The sequence below is a fragment of the Eumetopias jubatus genome, unplaced genomic scaffold (genome assembly GCF_037043125.1).
Source record: "Eumetopias jubatus isolate StellerSeaLion01/CBP00866 unplaced genomic scaffold, mEumJub1_p1.0 scaffold_11, whole genome shotgun sequence".
In the NCBI taxonomy this organism is placed as follows: domain Eukaryota; kingdom Metazoa; phylum Chordata; class Mammalia; order Carnivora; family Otariidae; genus Eumetopias; species Eumetopias jubatus.
In genome coordinates this window covers 3,523,012-3,544,235 of record NW_028274817.1, presented here as the reverse complement: position 1 = coordinate 3,544,235, position 21,224 = coordinate 3,523,012, and the positions used below count along the sequence as shown (strand labels likewise).

The following is a 21,224-nucleotide window of genomic DNA, read 5'->3' as shown; positions in this document are numbered from 1 at the left end:
CATCTAAATAAAACCAGTTAAAATCGCCACTAGAAGAACTTAAATTTTGTCAGTAAGGTTCTGCTCAGTGTAAGAGATACAGTCCCTTTCACAGTTTGGGAGAGTATCAGTTAGCAGTATGTCAGTTGGAGCCATTCTCTGAAGTTGTAGACAGAGAAGCACCCACAGGGATGTGTCACCCAGAGCGTGTTTGCGCGCCGCGCGTGTGTGCATGTGTGCCTGCTGCATTTAACTGGAAAAGACTGATCTAAGCTGAGTCCAGTTGCATTTTTTGGGGTTTTTTGTTTGTTTGTTTTTAAAGATTTTATTTATTAGAGAGAATGAGCAGAGAGGAGGGGCAGAGGGAGAGAGAGAGAGAGAGAGAGAGAGAGAGAGAGAGAAAAGCAGACTCCCCGCTGAGCAGGGAGTCTGATGCGGGGCCTCCATCCCAGGACCTGGAGATCTTGACCTGAGCTAAAGGCAGACGCTTAACCAACTGAGCCACCCAGGCACCCCAAGTTGTATTCTTTTGATTTGCAGAAAACAGATACTAGAACTTTTACACCAGAGTCCTCTCTTTCCTAGGTATGTTCTCTCCTTCCCTCCGTCCCTTTCCCTTCTGGGCCAAGTGGAGAGGGGGAATTTGAGCCTCAAGCAAGAAAGCTCCATATACATTTCAGAGAGGACGCTAGCTTTGTAGTTTGACCCCTGTGGAACTATTTAGTGACTGTGTACTAGCATTGCAGATTGATAGAGTGGAATACATCCATTTTAAAGGTGTAATTGGAAAGTGAAATCGAGGAAGTAGTGGTTGATGCCACAGTATCCAGCGGAACCTCTATTTGCTGGTTTGTGGAGAATTAAGCAAAGTCTATTTTTATACTTGGACTCTGGTCTAAATGTTTCTTGAAAAGTGAGTCAAAGTAGTTTAGGCTTTGTGACGTTTTTAAAAATTTCTTGTCATTGTGTTATTGCTGCATCATATTTTCTGCTTGCCAATCAGGTTTGGAATTCCCTCTTTGATATGCAGTCATCTTTTTTACTTGGCTCTCAAATGTGTTGGTATAGTTGACATACTGTTCCTTCTCCCCCAATTACAAATGTGTGTATAAATTACATCTTCTAAAATTTGAATATATTAATTTATTTGATCAACTTTGTAGTTGTTCATTTTTTCAAAGAACCAGCTCTTGTTGTTACTGATTGGTTCCACTTTTGTATCTGTATTTCTGCTTTTAGTTTTATTACTTCCATATTTCAGCTCCTTTGGTATTTTTCCCCCTAAATTTCTTAGATAGAAACTTAGTTCACTAGTTTTCCGTTTGCCTTTTTTTCTTTCTTTTCTTCTTTGCTTTTAGTTCCACTTTTGGATATGTTTTCTCTGAGTTTTGCTTTGGGAGCAGCCTGGATGTTTTGGTATTTGTTTGGTTTTACTAGTATTTTAAATATTCTCCAGTAGTGTTCTGTTTCATCATGGATTTAGTCATTACTTAAGGAGGGAAACAAACATTTATTGAGTATTACCTGCTTGGTGCCAAGCCTTGCAATAGGGGCTTTCTGATAGATTATTTAATTCTTACCTCAGCACTGCCTTGTAGAGATAGTATTATCTGCATTTTGCTCATGAAGAACCGAAAGTTCAAACAGAGTTGCACAAATGATCTCTTCAGCTCTGCTGCACTGCTTCACAAGTGAACAATTAGAAAGATCCATATGGTTAGGCAATGTTAAATCCATTGTTGTCAGTTTATTATGAATTGTGTAGATTTTCTGCTTCCAGTCTCTGCCAATTATAATCTACCTTACACATTCTTCTATGCCTTCTATACCTTTCTTTTGCTCAGAAAATCTTCAGTGGCTTCCCATTGCCTAATAATAAATTCCAAGGACTTTATCTTAATATTCAAATCCCCCTACCTTGTTACCCCAGCATACTTTCCTCTTATTTTCTCTGGTGCCTTTCCTCCTATCTGCCTAGCTCCTCACCCCCCAAGATTTACAATTTACTCTGCATGTTCCAGTCCCCTGGGATACAACAAAACTGTTTCATACTTTATACGATCTTATCCCTTTGTCTGGAATTCCCTGTCCCCAATTTACTGCCCAAATCCCACCTCCCTTCCCAGCTCTCCCAGAGAAACCAATTTTCCATGTACTGGTGTACAGTGATACATAGTTACATGTTGATCGATCACCTCCCTTTGTTCCTATTAGTCTTTGAGCAACTAAAGGGCAGAGACTTCCTTTCTCATTTTTATATGTTCCTCTTTTTTTTTTTTTAAAAGAGTTTATTTATTTATTTGACAGCGAGACAGTGAGAGAGGGAACACCAGCAGGGGGAGTGGGAGAGGGAGAAGCAGGCTTCCCGTGGAGCAGGGAGCCCGATGCGGGGCTCAACCCCAGGACCCCGGGATCATGACCTGAGCCGAAGGCAGACGCCCAGCAACTGAGCCACCCAGGCGCCCCTCATTTTTATACATTCCTTACATTGAAGGCACTCAAACAGTTTTTAATTTAATTTTTTAAAGATTTTATTTAAATTGAAGTTAGTTAACATAGAGTGTATTACTAGTTTCAGGGGTAGAATTTAGTGTGGTTCATCAGTTGCATACAATACCCAGGGCTCATTCCATCATGTGCCCCCGTTACATTTGTGTTTATTGTGTATCAGTGCCCATGATCCTTTTTCTCCTCCATCTGGAAAAATCTGTATGTATGTAAAGGAAGTGTAATTTTTGTCCTGCTACTTGACTCTCTCTATAGAACCATGCTATTTTTTGTCTACTGTAGTGTTCATTTCCATAGTTTACTTAGGAATTTTTTCTACTTTCTCTGTGATTATTTTAATAGTAGCATGTAGAAAGAAGCCCACAATGAAGAAATCTCTGTATATTCTTAATAGAAAAATGGTCAGATTATTGCCATCTTCTATGGCCAAGTTGCTAGTCTTCCATTGTTTACATTTTCATTGTTAGTCATTTGAGTATTTTAATAGTTTATCTTTGAAATCTACCAAATTGCTATACTAGTAAACTGCTTCTCTTGTCCTTACCCAAACATGATAAACCTTTGTCCTCTACTTTCTTGTAGTTGGTTTGACTTTTGATATCAGTTGCAAATGTGACTCTTAAATGCAACAGATTTAGATTTTATTTTTTAATCCAGTAAGTGAACTGTCTTATAATAGGTCTCTGGTAAGCAGAATAATGATCCCCCAAATATACCCACATCCTAATTCTAGAAACCTGGGAATATATTCCATTACATGGCAAAGAGGAATTAATGTAGCAGATGGAATTAAGGTTGCTAATCAGCTGACCTGAAAATAGGGAGATTATTCTGGATTCCCTGGCGAGGCTGATAATCACAAGTCTTAAATGTAGAAGAGGAAGGGCAGGAGGTCAGAGTGAGTCGCTGTAAGGAGGACTGGACTCTCTCCTGCTGGCTCTGAAACTGGAGCAAGGGGCCATGAGCCAACGGGCTACAAGCAGCCTCTAGAAGCTGGTCAGGCAGGGAAACAGTCTTTTCTAGAGGCTCTGGAAGGATCACAGCTCTGGTGGTACCTTGATTTTAGCCCAGTGAGAGAATCATTTCAGACGTTTGATGTCTGGAACAGTAAAGATAATGAGTTTATGCTTTTTAAACCACAAGGTTGGTGGTAACTTTGTATGACAGCAATAGGAGAGTAATACAAGAACATTTCATCCTATTTATAATTTTTCAACCCCAGTATTTGAAGTAGGAATTATATTTTTGTATTATTATCTGTTCTAAGTTTCTGTTTTTCGTTTTTCATGTAATAGACCCTGAACTCTTAATTTCCTTTTAAATTACATCAAAAATTATAAAGTAATCACTTCCCCAACATTTTAAACGTTTTGATATTTCTAGTATTTTCTTCAATTAAATAAAAAAAAAAACACCTCTCTTTTAGGGAAGATCATGAATTTAGCTCAGAGGGTTTACTCTCCCTGCACCTCATCTATTTTTTGTTTATAGTTTGAAAATCCTTTAGAAAAATTTTACCTCCATGTATTATTTAATTTACCTATGAATCCTATGTTTACCATTGTCCTTGCATTTGTTAATGTTCTAATTCACTTATTTTTTTTAAACAAAAATCTGTTTTCAAGTCCATTGTTTCTGGTAATGACATGTGTAGCCATAGGCTTTGGTTGACAAATTGGTTCTGGTTTTCTAGTTTTTGCACTCTTCCGCCCTGGGCTTTCAGAGAAGAAAAAGTCGCTTGTGCTGATTCCTTTCTCTGTGGTGATCACTCCATTTCTATTAGCTTGTGCGTCCCCCTCAAGCCTTTCTCTTCTCCAGCGTCTAGTGGTGAGGCCCTTCTTACCTAGGTGTCTTTCAGTGGTACCTCTCTTTGTCTTTGTAGCAGCTCGTAAAAACCTCCCTTAGTTTTGAGCATTAATAATCATAACTAACATGTATTCAGTGCAGCAGTTAGCAAACCGTTTTTCACAGACCCCTGGGGGGGGGCGCTCGAGAACCTTTCTAGGGCTCTGCAAGGCCATAGCTGTTTTCATAATACTGAGATGTTGTTTGCCTCTCTCTGGATTGACATTTGCACTGACGGGACAAAGCAGTGCTGGGTAAACTGCTGCCACCTGAGCACAAATCAAGCTGGTGACATGAAACTGTACCAATAGTCACTGGATTCTTCAATGCAGTACGCTTGCAGTGGAAAAAAAAAAAAAGCCAGCTTCCCCTAAGGATGTCCTTAAAGCATACAAAAATACCAGTCTCACTAAATACTGACCTTGAGTATACATCCATTTTTTTAATATTCTGTGTGACAAAATAGAAAGAATGCAGAAAGGCTGTCAGCTGTATACTGAAGTACAGTGGTTGACTCAAGGGAAAACACTTGTGGGGGTGCCCAGTTGGCTCATTCAGTAGAGCCTCTGACTCTTGATCTCAGGGTTGTAAGTTCAGGCCCCACGTTGGGTGCAGAGATTACTTCAACAACAGCAACAACAACAAGAAAACCAAACGATGACAACAAAAAAACCGCCACTTGTGTGCCTGGGCTGCAAGCTGCCTTTCTTCGTGGAATACCGTTTTTACCTGGGAGGACAACTCACAGGCAAGACTGTGGCTGTTTGTGTTAGGGCACTTGGCAGACATTTTTCTTGAAAATCCAAGTGAACCTGTAACTTGGAAATAACAGCACTGATACATAATAAACACAAATCTAACTTAAAATGTAAAAGAAAACTTGTTGGAGTGCCTTCAGTGTTTTCAACAAGGAGAACAACTGATGGTGTTTTTGCAAACAGCAAAAGCTCAAAAAATTTGAGCTTTCAAGGGAAAATCAGAATTTCTGAAAAGTTTTGTCTACCCCCATGAACTTGACAGCCTCCCAATACTTACATATTTCTGATGAAATGGGTTATGACAACAACTAATGTGATTTTTGCCTTTGTATAGTGACATGTGTCAGCATTTGAAAGATCTTTATTAGCGAACTCATATTTTCCAATCAACCTACATGCTATTATAAATATGCAGGGACAAAACATTCCTTCAAAGTGCCAGAGAGACCAATGGATTTTAATGTACCAGACTACAAAAAGTTCAGTTGATAGGGTTTCAGATTCCACATCACAGTTAACCTTCAGGAAACTACCACTGGTTGACTTTTGGTATCCTGTCAAAGAAGAATATCCACCATTATCTGAAAGAGCTATTAAAATACTCAGTTTGTTTCTAACTACAAATCTCTGTGAAGCCAGATTTTCTTCATATGCTTGAACCAAAACAACATATTGCAATAGAATGAATGCAGATGTAGATATTAAAACCTAGGTGTCTTTTATGAAGCCAAACATTTAAAAAATTTTCAAACCTGTACAAATTTTGGAAAATGATTTTTTCATTAAAATTATGTTACTTATGTTAATATATAATGACTTGTTATTTTAAATGAATAAGTATTTCAAAAAATAAGTTTAAAAATCTGATACAGTAAATAATAGTGGGTATAACCCATATAAACAAAGCTCTTTGGGTTCCTCAGTAATTTTTAAGAATGTAAAGGAGTCCTGATACAAAAAATTTTGAGAACCTCTAATGTAGTGCTTTACACAAAGCACTTTTCATATTCATTATCTTGTACTCACAACCACCTTATGAGGTATATATTACTCTGATTTTATACACGAGAATACTATGGCACAAAAAGGCAATATATATATTCTAGTTAGCAACCTTTCCAAATCCGATGGTCCTCCCACTGTGGTTTACATTCTTGGAGGTTTGCTTCTGAGTTGACTTTTGTAGGTCCCGTCTCCTTAGAACCTCCCCCTTTTTTCCAATTGAAGTTTCTTACATTGTTTTTCATAATGCAAGTACAGTACGTGTACCTTGAAAAAAAACTAGTCATAAGAATGTAAAGACTGTCCTTAATCCTCCCCACTGGAGATCATTGTTAATTCTCAGTGTGTATCTCTGCAGATGCTTTTCCAAGAATGTTGAATTATCAGTATAATGTCAGTATTAAAAGGACTTTGGGGTCAAATGTCAAATAGATCTTAGTGTGAATCCCAGCTCTGTGAACTGCTAGCTCTTTGGACAAGTTATTTAACTTCTCAGCCTTCGTTCCTCATCTGTAAAATGGGAATAGTGAAGGTGCCTCCTTCGCAAGGCCTGCTGTGAGGCTGAAGTGAGATAGTGCATGAAAAGCAGCTCAGTCTTGACATGTCATAAACGTCCTGTAAATGTCAGCTACTGAGGGGGGTGTGTACACACAGGTACATCAATAGATATGCCAGCTTTATTGAACTATATTTTACATGCAGTAAAATTTATCCTTTTTTAGTGCATATTCCTCTGCATTTTGATAAATGCATCTGTTTGTGTAACCACCACCCGAAGAGCTAGATACAGCACAGTTCCATCACTGCAAAAACAATTCCCTCATGTCCCTTTGTAGTCAACTTTTTCCTCCCAGAAACCCACTGGTAACCACACTGATATATTTTCTGTATCTATACTTTTTGCCTTTTTCAGAACATCAACTAAATGGAGTTGTACAGTATGTTGTTTTCAGTTTGAGTTACTTTACTTAGCATAGTGCATTTGAGGTTTATGCGTGTTGTTGCATGCATCCCTACTTTGTTCCTTTTTACTGCTGATTAGTATTCCATTGAACAGATATACCACCATTAGTTTAACTGTTCACCAGTTGATGGACATTTGGGTTGGTGCCAGTGGCTATTACAAATAAAGCTGCTTTGAACATTTGAATGCAAGTCTTTGTGTGGACTACACTTTTCATTTTCTTGAGTAACGACCTAGGCCTGGGATTGCTGGGCCATAGAGTATGTCCTTTAAAAAAAACTGCCAAAGTGTTTTCTAAAGTGGCTATACTGTTTTGCATTCTCAGCAGCAATACATGAGGATCCCAGTTCCACATCCTTAGCAATAATTGTCTAAGTTGATCATTTTAATTTTAGCCATTGTGAATGTGTAGTTTTATCTTGTTATTTTATTGCATTGATATTGTATTTCCTTAATGCCTGGAAATATTGAGTATCTTTTCATGAGCTTATTTGCCTTTTATATAACTTCTCTGATGGAGTGTCTGTTCTTATCTTTTCTGGCCATTTTTAAATTAGATTGTTTCCTTATTTTTTAGTTGTAAAAGTCCTTTATATGTACTAGGTACAGGTACTTTGTCAGATATATATTTTCACAATAGGTTCTCCCAGTTTGTGGCTTGTGGGTTTTCATTTTTTAAATTGTCTCTTTTGGAGATTGATGGTTTTTAATTTTGAAGAAGTCCAGTTTTGTATCCCATCTAAGAAATTTTTTCCTAACGTTAGGTGGCAAGTGTTTTCCCCTCCTATGTTTCCTAGATGTTTTACAGTTTTGGCTATTATGTGTAGGTCTGGGATCGATTTCACATAAATGTTTGTATAAGCCATGAGGTTGAGAGTGTAGGTGCATGTTCCTTATCTATCCATCCGTTTCAACACCATTTGTTGAAACAATCCTTTCTCCATTGAATTGCCTTGGCACCTTTGTCAAAAATTCACTGACCATATATGTATGAGTCTGTTTTTGGATTCCATTCTGTTCTCTGTATCTGTCCTGATGCTAATACCACATCGTCTTGATTATTGTAACTTTATAATAAGCCTTGAAAGCATGTAGTGTAGATTCTCCAACTTTGTTCTTTCTCACAATTATTTTGCCCATTATGGGTCCTTTAATTTTCTTTAAGTTTTTTATTGTTATGTTAATCACCATACATTACATCATTAGTTTTTGATGTAGTGTTCCATGATTCATTGTTTGTGCATAACACCCAGTGCTCCATGCAGTGGGTCCTTTCATTTTCACATAACTTTTAGAATCACTGTGTCAGTTTCTACAGAGGAATTTTCATTGGGATTGTGTTGAATTTTTAGAGTACTTTGTTGGGTGTGGTAGGCTAAATAATGGCTGTCAACGATAACCACTTCCTATCCATGGAACTTGTGAATATTACCTTCTGTGGCAAAAAGGTGAATATTAGCTTATGTCATAAAATATGTGATTAAGTTAAAGATCTTGAGATGGGGACAGTATCTAGGATTATCTAGGTGGGTCCTAAATGCAATCATGGGTTTCCATATAAGAAGGAGGCAGAAGGACGTACTATTAACACAAGAAGGCAATGTGATGTGATCAAAGAAAAAGATTTGAAGATGCTGCACTGCTGGTTTTGATGATGGAGAAAGAGGCCTAAGGAGTGCAAGGAATATAGTTATAGAAACTGAAAAAGGCAAGGAATGGATTCTCCCCCAGGTCTCCGGAGGGAATGGGCCCTGCTGACATCTTAGTGAAAACAGTGAAATCTATTTTGGACCTCTGGCCTCCAGAACTATAAGAGAATAAATGTCTATTATTTTAAGCCACCAAGTTGGTGGTAATTTGTTATAGGAGCCATAGGAAATTAATACACAGAGTATGTAAATCTTAACAGTATTCCATTTTCTAATCTATAAACATGGTATATCTCTCCGTTTATTTAGATCTTTAATTTTTCTCGATAGTGTTTGGTAGGTTTCAGTGTCCAAGTCTTGCACATATTTTGTTTATTTCAGTGTTTCATATTTTGATGATGTTTGTAAATGGCAGTTTTTTCATGAACTTTTAATTTTAGAATAGTTTTAGATTTATAGGAAAGTTGCAGTAAATGATAGGTTTTTTAAAAAACGATTTTATTTATTTGACAGAGACAGCGAGAGAGGGAACACAAGCAGGGGGAGTGGGAGAGGAGGAAGCAGGCTTCCCACGGAGCAGGAAGCCCGACACGGGGCTCGATCCCAGGACCCGGGGATCATGACCTGAGCCGAAGGCAGATGCCCAATGACTGAGCCACCCAGGCGCCCCAGTAAATGATAGTTGTTTTTTTTTTAAATCTCAGTGTCCAGTTTTTCATTGCTAGCATAAAGAAATACAGTAATATTTTTTGTACATTTACTTTGTACCCTGCAACTTTGCTAAATTCACTTATTTGATTTGGAAATGGGTTTTTTGGGGGGTAGATTAGTGAGGATTTTCTACACAGATAGTCATGTTGTCTGCAAGTATCAGATTTACTCCTTCCTTTCAATTCTTTATTGCTCTTATTTCTTTTTCATGTATTATTGTTATGGCTAGGACCTCCAGTACAATGCTGAATAGGTGTATTGAAGTGGAGGTACTTGCCTTGTTTCTATAGGGAAAATGTTCAGTCTTGCACCATTAAACATTATTTTCATAGATACCCTTCTATTCTTAATTTGTTTAGAGCTTTTATGTTGAATGGGTAGTGAATTATGTCAAATGCTTTTGCTGAAACTGTTGAGATAATCATTTTTTTTCATTCTGTTAATACAGTGAATTACATTATTCGTTTCAAATGTTAAGCCAAGCTTGCAATCCTGACTAAACCACACTTGGTCATACTGTAATATCCTTTTTATATATCGCTGGATTCAGTTTGATAATTTTTTTAAAAAGATTTTTATTTATTTATTTGACAGAGAGACACAGCGAGAGAGGGAACACAAGCAGGGGAAGTGGGAGAGGGAGAAGCAGGCTTCCCGCTGAGCAGGGAGCCCGATGCAGGGCTCGATCCCAGGACCCCGGGATCATGACCTGAGCCGAAGGCAGACGCTTAATGACTGAGCCACCCAGACACCCCAGTTTGATAATTTTTGAAGGGTTTTTGCGTCTATGTTCATGAAGGGTATTGGTTTATAGTTTTCTTTCTTGATCAGGTTTTGGTATCAGGGTAATGCTGGCCTCATAAAATAAATTGGGAAATACCCCTCTCCCATCTTTTTCTGTAAGAATTTGTGCAAAGTTGGTACTATTTCTTCTTTATGTATTTGATAGGTTTTTTTCAGAGCTTGACATTTTCTTCATGAGAAGGATTTTAACTACAATTTTAATTTATTTCATAGATATAGGGATGTGAAAGTATTTCTTCTTGTGTGAACTTTGATAATGTCTTTCTTTCAAGAAATTTACTTGCGTAAAGTTGTTCATAATATCCCCTTCTAATCTCTGTAATGTTTGTAGGATTTGTAGTAATGTCCCTGCTTTCATTTCTGATATTGGTGATTTTTGTCTACTATTTTTGTCTGATCACTCTGGCTACAGATTTACTCTTTTTCTTGATCTTTTCAAAGAACCAGGTTTTAGATTCATTGATTTTTTTTCTGCACTTGTATTTATCATTTCCTTCCTTCTGCTTACTTTTTAAAATTTCCTTCTTTTCCTACTTTCTTTTTTTAAAAAGGATTTTATTTATTTATTTGAGAGAGAGGGAACTGGAGAGGGTGCAAAAGTAGGGGGAGGGGCAGAGGGAGAGGGAGAAGCAGACACCCCGCTGAGCACCTGAGCCAAAGGCAGATGCCCAACCAACTGAACCACTCAGGTGCCCCTCTTCCTAGTGTCTTAAGGGGCATCTTAGATCACTGACTTTAGATCTTTTCTAACAAAAACATTTGATGCTATAACGTTCCCTTAAGTACTGCTTTAGTTGGAGCTCACAAATTTTAGTAAGCTGTATGTCCACTTTCATTTAGTCTGGAATTTTTCAAATTCTCCTTGTGTTTGTTTTACCTATGGATTATTTAGAATAGTGTTGTTTAATTTGCAAGCATTTTGAGAATTTTCCAGATATCTTTCTGTTGTTGATTTTTAGTTTAATTTCATTGTGTATAGAGATTTACTTTGTATGATTTTGATCCTTTTAAATTTGTTGAGTCTTGTTTTATGACCCAGAGTTCAGTCTGTCTTGGTGAATATTCCATGTGCTGCATTTGAAAGGAATTTGTATTCTGCTGTTGTAGGAGGAATGCTTTATCAGTATCAATTAGGTCATGTTGGTTGATACAGTTTTAGTAATTTCTATGTGTTCTATCAGTTATTGAGAGAGAAGTGTTAATTTTCAATAATTATGGATTTTTCTATTTTTCCTTAATATTTTCTACATATATTGTGAAGCTTTGTTATTAGGTACACAAGTATGTACAGTTGTTAGATCCTCTTCAACAAATTGACCTCTTTATCGTTATGAACTGCCCCTATTTGTCCCTGGTAATATTTCTTATTCAGAAACATACTTGCCTTATATTGTGGCAGGCAGAGTGACCCCCCAAAGATATCCAGGCCCTAAGCCCTGGAACCTCTGACTGTCCTGTTACATGGTAAGGGGGACTTTGCAGAAGTATCTAAGGTTATAGTGCTAGTTTCTATTGTTTCCATGACAAATTACCACAGATTGAGTGTCTTAAAACTACACAGAACTTATTATCTCACACTTCTGTGGGTCAGAAGTACAGGTATAGCAGGGCTAAATTGGATTTTCTGCTTAGAGTCTCACAAGGCCAAAATCAAGGTGTGGGCAGGGCAGCATTCCTTTCTGGGGCTCTGGGGATTAATCTGCTTCCAGACCCTTTTGGGTTGTTGTCAGAATTTAGTTCCTTGCGGTTGTAGGGCTGAGAACCCCATTTTTCTTACTGGCTGTCAGCAGGAATCATCCTCAATTTCTAGAATCTGCCTGCATTCCTTGGCTCATGGCTCCCTTCCTCCATCTTCAAAGCCAGCAAAGGCAGGTTGAATCCTTCTCATGTTTAGAATTTTTCGGACCTCCCCTTCCAACCCGTCTCTCCTCTTCTGCTACATCTCTCCACTTGTAGGCCTCCTTTTTCTGCTTTTAAGGATTCATATGATTACATTGGGCTCACCTGGATAATCTAGGTTCATCTCCCTATTTTAAGGTCCCCTGATTAGTAACCTTAATTCCATCTACAAAGTCCTTTCTTGGTAGTGCCTAGATTAGTGTTTGATTGAATAACCAGGGGACAGGAATTTTGGGGAATATCTTTAGAATTCTGCCCACCACAGTTATGGACTTGATAGGAATAGTATCCTGGATTATCCAGGTGGACCCAGTCTAATCACATGAGCTCTTAAGCAGAGAACTTTTGCTGGAAGCAGGAGCAATGTGGTAGAAGGAGAAGTCAGAAGAAACCTACGTGTGAGAAAGATTCAATATGCTGTTGCTGGCTTCGAGATGCAAAGGCTTCGTCAGAGAGAGACCTCTAGGATCGAGGGGCAGCCCCAAGCTGACAGCTAGTGAAGAAACTGGGATCTCAGTCCTACAGCCACAAGAAACCAAATTGCCAGCAACCTGAATGAACTTGGAAGCAGATTCTTCCCAGAATCCCTTGATAAGAGGCCAGCCAACTGACATCTTGATTTCAGCCTTATAAGCATCTGAGCAGCAAAACTAACCAAGCTTGTCTGGACTTCTGACATATATAACTGTGAGATAAGAAAGTTGTATTGTTTTAACCTGCTAAGTTTGTGGTGATTTCTTAGAGCAACAGTAGAAGACTGAAACATATTAATATGTCACTCCAGGTTTCTTTTGGTTAGTGCTTGCTAGGTATAACTTTTTCTGTCCTTTTAGTTTTAATCTGTGATTTTATAGACAGATGAAGTGGGTTTCTTTTAGATAGCATATAGTCGTCCTGCTTTTTAATCCAATCCGACAGTCTTTGTCTTTTAACTGGTAAACCATTTACATTTCATGTAATCGTCAATAGGGTTGGGTGTTATACCTTCTTGCTGGTCCTAGGAACTGCCTCTAGGCAGTAAGCTGGAGCAGTAATTAAACTCACCTCCTTTCTTTCTTTCCTTCTTTCCTTCCTGTCATCACAGTCCTTTGCTGGACACAGCCTTTGTTGTCCAGTATCTGAAAACTCTTGTTTCCTATATTTTGTCCAGTTTATTGTTTAAGGTGGGAAGAAAAGCCCCATTCCTCTTACTTCATCAAAGCTAGAACTAGAAGTCCTCAACAGTGTAATTTCTAATTAATATTTTAAGGACATCCTCTGCAGGAAGTCCCTTTTATGTGAAATGTGAGTGTGTGTATGTGTGTGTATATAATCTGTTCAGCCACAGAAAGTATAATACAGGTACTAAAATGTTACTGTATCTGAACACAGCAGATTAAAAATGCCATATCTTTTTAAAAATAGAATCAAATAATTAGCCAGTGACAAAACCTGACCATATCCTAAACATGTCAGCCTTTTTCAGTCTCCATGTTTTGGTACATCTTGTTCCTTCTGCTTGGAATGCTTCCTCTTCTCAGCTTTCTTGCCTGGCAGCTTTCCGTGTATCTTCTGGAACCAGTTCCAGGGGCATCACTTCTCTGCTTCCTAGTGCCCCCAGACAGAACCCAGATTTGTTCTTCTGGGCTCCCGTCATGCTCTGCACGCTCACCATTCCGGCACGCACCATAGGCTGTATTAAAATTCTATGTTTCTGTGTGGCCTCCCTCCTACCAGAAAGCCCTGGAAAGCAGGGAACGTTTATTTTAGTCTCCTTTATGTTTCCAGGATCCCCTAACACAGTATGTCTACTACATAGAGCTTTTCAATACATGATTGTTGAATTAGTGACTCTTTACACGTGCTCAAAAATACTGCTGTTATGACTCTCCCTTTCAGTATCACATAGTTGTAAAAGTGAGTCATCTTTAATCATTTTACTTTTCTCCTAGTAAATTCCTCATCTATGCCTGTCTCCTGCTGTTCTCTGTGCTGCTGGCCCTTCGTCTGGATGGCATCATTCAGTGGAGTTACTGGGCTGTCTTTGCTCCAATATGGCTGTGGAAGTTGATGGTCATTGTTGGAGCCTCAGTTGGAACTGGAGTCTGGGCACGAAATCCCCAATATCGGTAATACTGCTTTATAAAACCCGCTGGTCTCTACCCTGAGGGAGCAATATCTTGTTTTTCACTTTTGATTAAGGACTATTTTTTTTCAGCCTATCTGGGGTTTTGTAAGAACTATAATATAGGCAAACTGAGTTCTCTTCTAAGTAGTTTAAAAATTAGGGGTTTGATACGCATTTTTAAATAAAAGCAGTGTCGTTTCGGGTGCTTAAGATCCTAGCCAGCCCACAAAAGCCAACGTAGTAGAAAATGCATCCAAAATATCGAACTGTTGTACCATGCTGGGCTAGGAAGTATAAAACTATCATGTTTGCAGGAGCAGTTCTATAAAACAGAAGCCTGGCTTTGATCATCAGGGATATATCTGTCTCCAGTTCAGTCCTGGAATTGGGGTTCCCCTTGTCCCAATCTCCTAATCCTGGGGTTTTAGGACTGTTAGCAGTATGTGTGTTGGGAGGGTAGCTTGGCCAGGAAACAGTATGTCGCTGAGACAGGGCAAGATGAGGCCCAGATGCTGTGAAGGAGAGCAGAGCCTTTGGGGGCCAGGCAGAGGGGTAAGCTTTACCTTCACTCTGTGCCTTTCTTCTCGGCTGCCGCAGCCCTTTCAGGTTCCTGGAGTTGGCTCAGCTCCGGTGTGCAGCCTAGTGCTGCTGGGGCCCAGAGAGTCTCTTCTCCCTCTCAGAGGCTGGCACTTCAGAAAGGGAAAAGGGAGACTTGAGGGGCTGTTCTCAACCCTCAGCAGGAAGACGGGGAGGGAAGGAGTGCCACGTGGGCAGCTGCTCACGTGCAAGAAGTGCAGGTGTTTCAGTCTTGATTAGCCCACGTCACATACATTGCCACACGCATAGCTAGGAACTTTAAAATAGTCCTACAGAGAGCCTTGGCAGATGGGGGACATTTGTGTTGTAGCTGTTTTAAGGTCCTTAGACTTCCTTTTTTCTTTTTTAAGATTACCTGTTCAGCTGGCAAATCTTTTCTTTTTTATGAGATATTTTCAGATACCTAATATTTATGACTCAAAGAATGAAAAGTTAAATACCTAAACATTTTAGGTTCCACTAATTGATATTGAGAACCTATTTGAGCTTTGCCCTGTTGGTTTAATTTAAGATTTTTGGAGCGAGGAAAGGAACTGTGTGTGTGTAGTTGAATGTAGTGAGTGTGCAGGGGTGGTCCTTTGGTGGAATGTTGGTGGGTCCTGTACAGGTGACCACTGGCTTCATTTTCTCTCTGTCCTAACCTCAGGTATTATTTATCACCTAGAAGATACATCATAAATGTTTATCTGTATTTTGAATGAAACACTGTAGGCCTTCCACATGCATTTTTTAGCATTTCCCTGTTTAGCGACCTAATTATTTTTCAGTTGTTAATCTGATGAGTTCCTGCATGGTGCTTAAACAGCTAATTAACCTGATTTTGTTTAAAAACAGTTTTAACTGCTCTTCCTTCTCTTTCATCTGCAGGTGTTAATTCATCCTCATGGAATAGAAAGGAAAATAAAAAGACGTTCATAATTTTATCGGCATTTTTAAAATAGCACCTAACAATAGTTACTATATTTTCTTGAAATATAACCCACACTTATTCATAAAGCTAGTTATTTTTATAGTATTGCATGAAATGTGATTTACATGGTTTTTAATTTGTTGAGAGATGAGGATCATGAGATTTAAGGGATGTTTGTCCGTTTTTAGTAGTAGAAGCAATCAGCTTGAATAATCTTGGGAGTAGTTTAAAGTTTTGAACACAAGCATTTATGTTTACTGTCAGGGCAGTAATAACTCTGGCTGTCACTTCTGAGAATGTCGTTATCCAGTTAAAACTTTGTCTGGTTTGATTGTAATGTTCATTTATTGTCATGTAGTAGTTCTTTGGCGTTTGAAAGATTGCCTATTAAAGATTAAGTGTAAGTTCACTCTTTACCTAACTTCCTTTGCTTTTTGTTCGATTTATAAATATTGTTCATAGTATCAATATAAGTTTTGTTGATATTTGCCCTGGACTGCCTGCCTGTTTTGGAGATTCTGAACTGAGTATTTTTCTTCTTCTTCCTCTGATGTCCCTTTTTAGAGCAGAAGGAGAAACGTGTGTGGAGTTTAAAGCCATGTTAATTGCAGTGGGCATCCACTTGCTCCTGTTGATGTTTGAAGTTCTGGTCTGTGACAGGATTGAAAGAGGAAGCCATTTCTGGCTTCTGGTCTTCATGCCGCTGTTCTTTGTCTCCCCGGTGTCCGTTGCAGCTTGTGTTTGGGGCTTTCGACATGACAGGTCACTAGAGGTGAGATTTCATATATTCAAGAATGTTTTAAAAAGTAAAATCTTTTGGTCTGTTATTGTAATGTACGTTTCTTGCCCTTTGTTAGGAAGAGATTAGTCTGTAACTCTAGATTATGGTACATAAGGAAACAAAAGCTAATGGAAATAATCATGGTTCTCTTTCTTGACTTAGGACGCAGGCTCCGTCCAGCTCCGTGGCTTTACCTGGTCCCCGGTGTTGGTCAGGCTTCTCCTGAGAAACAGAGCCAATAGGAGAGGTGGGGAAAGGGGGGAGGGAGGAAGGAAGGGAGGGAGGGGGAGAGAGAGTGCAATTGATTAATTTTAAGGATCTGGCTCATGGACCAGTAGGGCTGACAAGTCTGAAATTCATAGGGCGGACCGGTAGGCTGAAGATGCAGCCCGAGTTGATGCTGGCGTCTTGAAACAGAATTTCGTCCTCTCCAAGAAACCTCAGGCTTTCTAACTCATTTGATGCAACCACCCACAGTCTCGAGCATAGTCTTTACTGAAAGGCAGTCCTTTCACAGCAATACCTAGACTCGTGCTTGCTTCAGGAAGCGGTCCTGTGTAGCCCAGGCACACGGGCACCTCAGAGCGAGCGCCACGCCACCGCAGACCCTGTGATCTGGCACTTCATCTGCTCTCTGGTTCGCTTTGAGCCCGTTGTGCCTCGACATAGGGGAGACGCAGCTGAACCCAAAAGCGGTGTGAGCAGTACTAATACCAGTATGGAAAATGATGACAGGTCACATTTATTGAGCACTTACTGTGCGCCAGGCACCGGGCTGGTTTCTTCCCAGGCAGTAGTGTCTTGGTGAAGATGCACAACAACCCCGTGAAGTAGATGCAGCAGCCACCCCTGTTTTATGACAGGGGAAGGGATTTGTTCCTGGCCATTCGTTAAGGGGCAGGGCCGGGGCCAGGATCACATGTCAGTCAGCCCGACTCCAGAGCCTGCACACCGAACCGCATGGAAGCTGAGGGTCCAAAGCTCTATACAGATGGGGCGAGAGGAGAACTGGATGCTAGGGAGGCTTGGTTTTGAGCTGGGTGAGTAACAAGTGGAGGAAGGAGAGTGGCAGTGGGCTGGAAGGCTTCCCGTAGAGAGGGCTGGTGAGGGAGCAAGGCTCTGTGGGAACCCAATGGAACGGGACCCTGGGCCCTGAGTGCCAGGACGCTTAGTCTCCACCGGGGAGAGGGCACGGGCACAGGGGAGCATGGCCGGCCCCACAGCAGCGACCATGGAGGGAGGGCCATCTGAGGGAAGCCCAGAGACCCTCCTTGTCCCCGGGCAACCTGGTACCTGTCAGGCCTCTGCATGGTGCTCCTTCCCGCTGCAGGCAGACCCTCACCCCTTCCGGTTCCTCTGAGCATTTGTTCCTGCGTCCATCCACGCTCTTGTCTGGTAACACTGGGCTCTCACATCTGAAAGAGAAAGCAAAACGACAGCAGCAAAAGCTTCTCAGTCCTCTGTCTGGCTCTTGTGCCTTTCTCTTCGTTCACAGAAAGGCTCCCTCCAGCAGAGCCCTTCTGACCTCTGGCTCCCCACTCAGCTCCCCCACTCCCAGGACACTGGCCAGATCCAGTGGGCCCTTCCAGTCCTTTTTTTTTGGCCACCAGCCACGTCACTCCTGGGCCTTTGACTAGACTGGCCCCCCTCTGCTTTGGCTCCTTTGTTGCTGCTTAGGATTCTAGGCTTGGGCATTTTCTGTCCTCACTTGGGCATACTTGTGATCCACACTGTGGATGATCTTGCTTACTTCCTGTCTCTGCTGCCACTTCCATGCTGTCGCCTCCTGAATTCACGTGCTCGAACTCAGGTTTTGATGCCAGCTCTGGACTCCTTTTCCATCGTCGCCCGACTCTGTATCTCTGTGCTGGTCAAAGGCACCATTTCCACCTGTTGCTTTGCATGGTTTCTCTATTACCTGCGCAGATGAAGCAAAACCAAGCTTTAAAAATGATTTGCGAAAGCTTACATAAAACAGTCACTGAGATCACACATTCCAGGTATTCCCTATTTGGCTCAACATTTCTCAGTGGGGGAGGGACATGTGCTGTTGGCCTTTGGGATGGGAAATGTTTTGTTGAACAGGACTGTCTTATGCGTTGTGGGACGCTTCTGCCGGACCTCTGCCCACTAAATGCTGGTGGAGAGGCTCTCCCCATAAGTTTGTGAGAGACCCGGGGGCACCCCTGCACCATTCCTAGCCTCTTCCTGGGGCAGGGGCCGTGTCGCCCAGATCGAAAAGCACGGAGAGAGCCATCTAAATGTGGCTGGACAGGGACTGAGGAGGAAGTTTAAGATACATGTAGAAATTTGGAACTTTGTTTCTTAAAAAGTAAAAGTATATACAAGGGCCAGGATTACATTGGGCATGAAACCATATTTTCCTAATGCAGAATTACAAAAACTAAGTCGTTCATGTAGTCACACTGGGTGTTCCTACCTAGGGGAAGAAACGCCATGTCCAGAGTCGAGCTCCCTCTTGGCGCTTATGTCCCAGGAGGAAGAGTACTACGTTTGCTAGGGGGTGCCTGGGGATAGGCTTGCACAGAGACATGAAGGAAGAGTGGGGGTTGCCAGGGCGCCCTCTGCAGGTGGGGTAGGGGATGATGTTTTCCAGGCAGAGGGACTCACACATACAAAGGCGTAGAGGCAGGAGAAAATCCGTCACGCTGAGTGAACTCTGGTGACTCCAATGTGACTGGAGCACGGTTTTGCAAGAGGCAAAGCCTTCTAGAGATGGCTGTTGGTGACAGTCGCGCAACAGTATGAATGTACTTAGTGCTGTCGCCGAGCTGTACAGCTAAAGATGGTTAGTTAAGACGGTAAGTTTTCTGCTGTGTGTATTTTACCACAATAAAAAAAAATTGCCCGGAGCATGAAGTGGAAAGGAGAGAGTGGTGGGAGTTGGGGGAAAGGAAGGCTGTAGAGAGGAACTGGGCCAAGTAGGGGCCAGATCCTCAGTTCTCAGGCATGCGCTGAGCTGCCACAGGGTGCCATAGTGAACTCCCAGGGCACCATGGGATATTGGACATTTTGGAGGGAAAAGCGATGATACTAACCAGCTGTGGGGATACCTCCAGGTAGTTTCCAGTTTTATTATTAGGTCACCCTACATTAGTTTGGATGATATTGGAGAAGAAGCTGGGTTGTTGGCAGTTGCTGTGAGGAGAAGGTCATTCTGTGCAAAACTGTTTGGAGAACAGCTGATGAGGATGGCAGTGTCTTAAGAAATGGTGTGGCACCCAACAGGCACACACGTCCTTGTGGGAATTAGTCGTGGTTATTTAGGAATGAAGTAAAAATCATATTTTTCTTTTGATTTATGGGAGTTATTTATTTATTTTTTTTAGTATTTTAGTATTTAGATCTAATTACTTAACCCAGTGGAGCTGTTAAGGATTTCTTTCAGCCCAGAGGCCTCGGAAAGAATTGCTCCCTCACAAAATGCCCTGTGAGCGGAGATCTCTGGGGAAGCTCTGGGCCAGATCAGACGGCTTCCTGTGATTTTCATTTTGTAGGCAGTGGCAAGCCGCGGAAGAGTAGCGAGTGCTGCTGCCAGAAGGAAGACGGCCTGGGGGGTGTTTGGGAGCAGAGAGCCTTCCAGACTAGAGGCTGGGAGGTTAGTCAGGGGGCTGTTGGAGGCATTGGGGGGGTGGCTGGTGAAGAGAGAAAGGCCTGATGAGGCAGTAGTCGTCGGGCTGGTAGAGAGGACAGGGCGTGGTGACGGAGCGTGCAAGAGTGGGAAAAGGAGTAGATGGTGCTTGCTGGCGGTGTGGCTTGGGTCCCTGGGCCGCCGCGGTGCCTTACAGCAAGGCGGGAGGCTCTGGAAGGGAGGGGGACGGGGTAAAGGTGTGAGGGGCTAATGGACTCAGTCTGGGACTGGCTCTGGCTGAAGCATCTCTAGGAGAGCTGGGTCTGGGCCACAGCAGGAAGGCTCAGTCAGAGACAGAGCTGGGTGAAACAGTCAGCAGGAGGCCACCCAAGCTGGGGCTGGGTAGACGGCAGGGCCAGCGAGGGGAAGCCTGTGTGTTTGTGTCCGTGTCTCTCTAGTGGGGACAGAAGACCAAGTTGAAGGCTCTGGGGGGCATCAGGGTTCAAGGAGAGGAGGAGACTGAAAAGGAGCTGCAAGAGCACCAGGAGGAGGGCGAGACTGTGCCGGGCTCCTGGAAAGAGATGCCACACAGATGCCCCGTAGGATGAGCTGACACAGGTGGTCTGATGCCGTAGAGGTTACTGACGACCTTGACAGAGCAGCTGCCAGTGGTCAGGGCTGGAGGCCGGATCGCAGTGCTGGGAGTTTGGAATGGCAGGGGAGGCCACAGGCTGGAGCATACGTGCTGTCTCACAGAGCTGGATGGTAACAAAGTGCTAGGGCTGGGAGCGGCCGCTGGCTCCAGGGAGGGAGGGGCTCATTTGGTCTTGGGGCTCTTTTGTGTTTAATGGGAATGAGTTGAACTTGTGTCTGTGCTTCTGGGAGGGATCAGTGGAACAGGAGAGGTTAGCGATGCAGTAAAGAATCTGTAATTGATGTCTTGATGTGACAAGGTCCTCAAGGAGCCAGAAAGGAAGGGGTGGAGAGCTGAGTCCTGGGTACAAGAAAGAAGTGCAGGTATGGAATAGAGATGTCTGTGGGTAGGGGCAGGAAGGACACTTGCGCTGTCCGCCACGGATTGCCTCTACCCGGCGAGCCCGGAAACGAAGCTGTTGTTT

At 41.8% G+C, this 21,224-nt stretch overlaps 1 protein-coding gene across 1 annotated transcript in view; it reads left to right on the top strand.

Moving 5' to 3' along the window:
• TMEM185A (transmembrane protein 185A) overlaps positions 1–21,224 on the top strand; it is a 34,194-nt gene that overhangs the window by 5,981 nt on the left and 6,989 nt on the right. The window contains exons 2-3 of the mRNA XM_028096525.2: positions 14,051–14,227; positions 16,298–16,505. Coding sequence (XP_027952326.1) covers positions 14,051–14,227; positions 16,298–16,505 — 385 coding nt within the window. The remainder of the gene's footprint in view (positions 1–14,050; positions 14,228–16,297; positions 16,506–21,224) is intronic.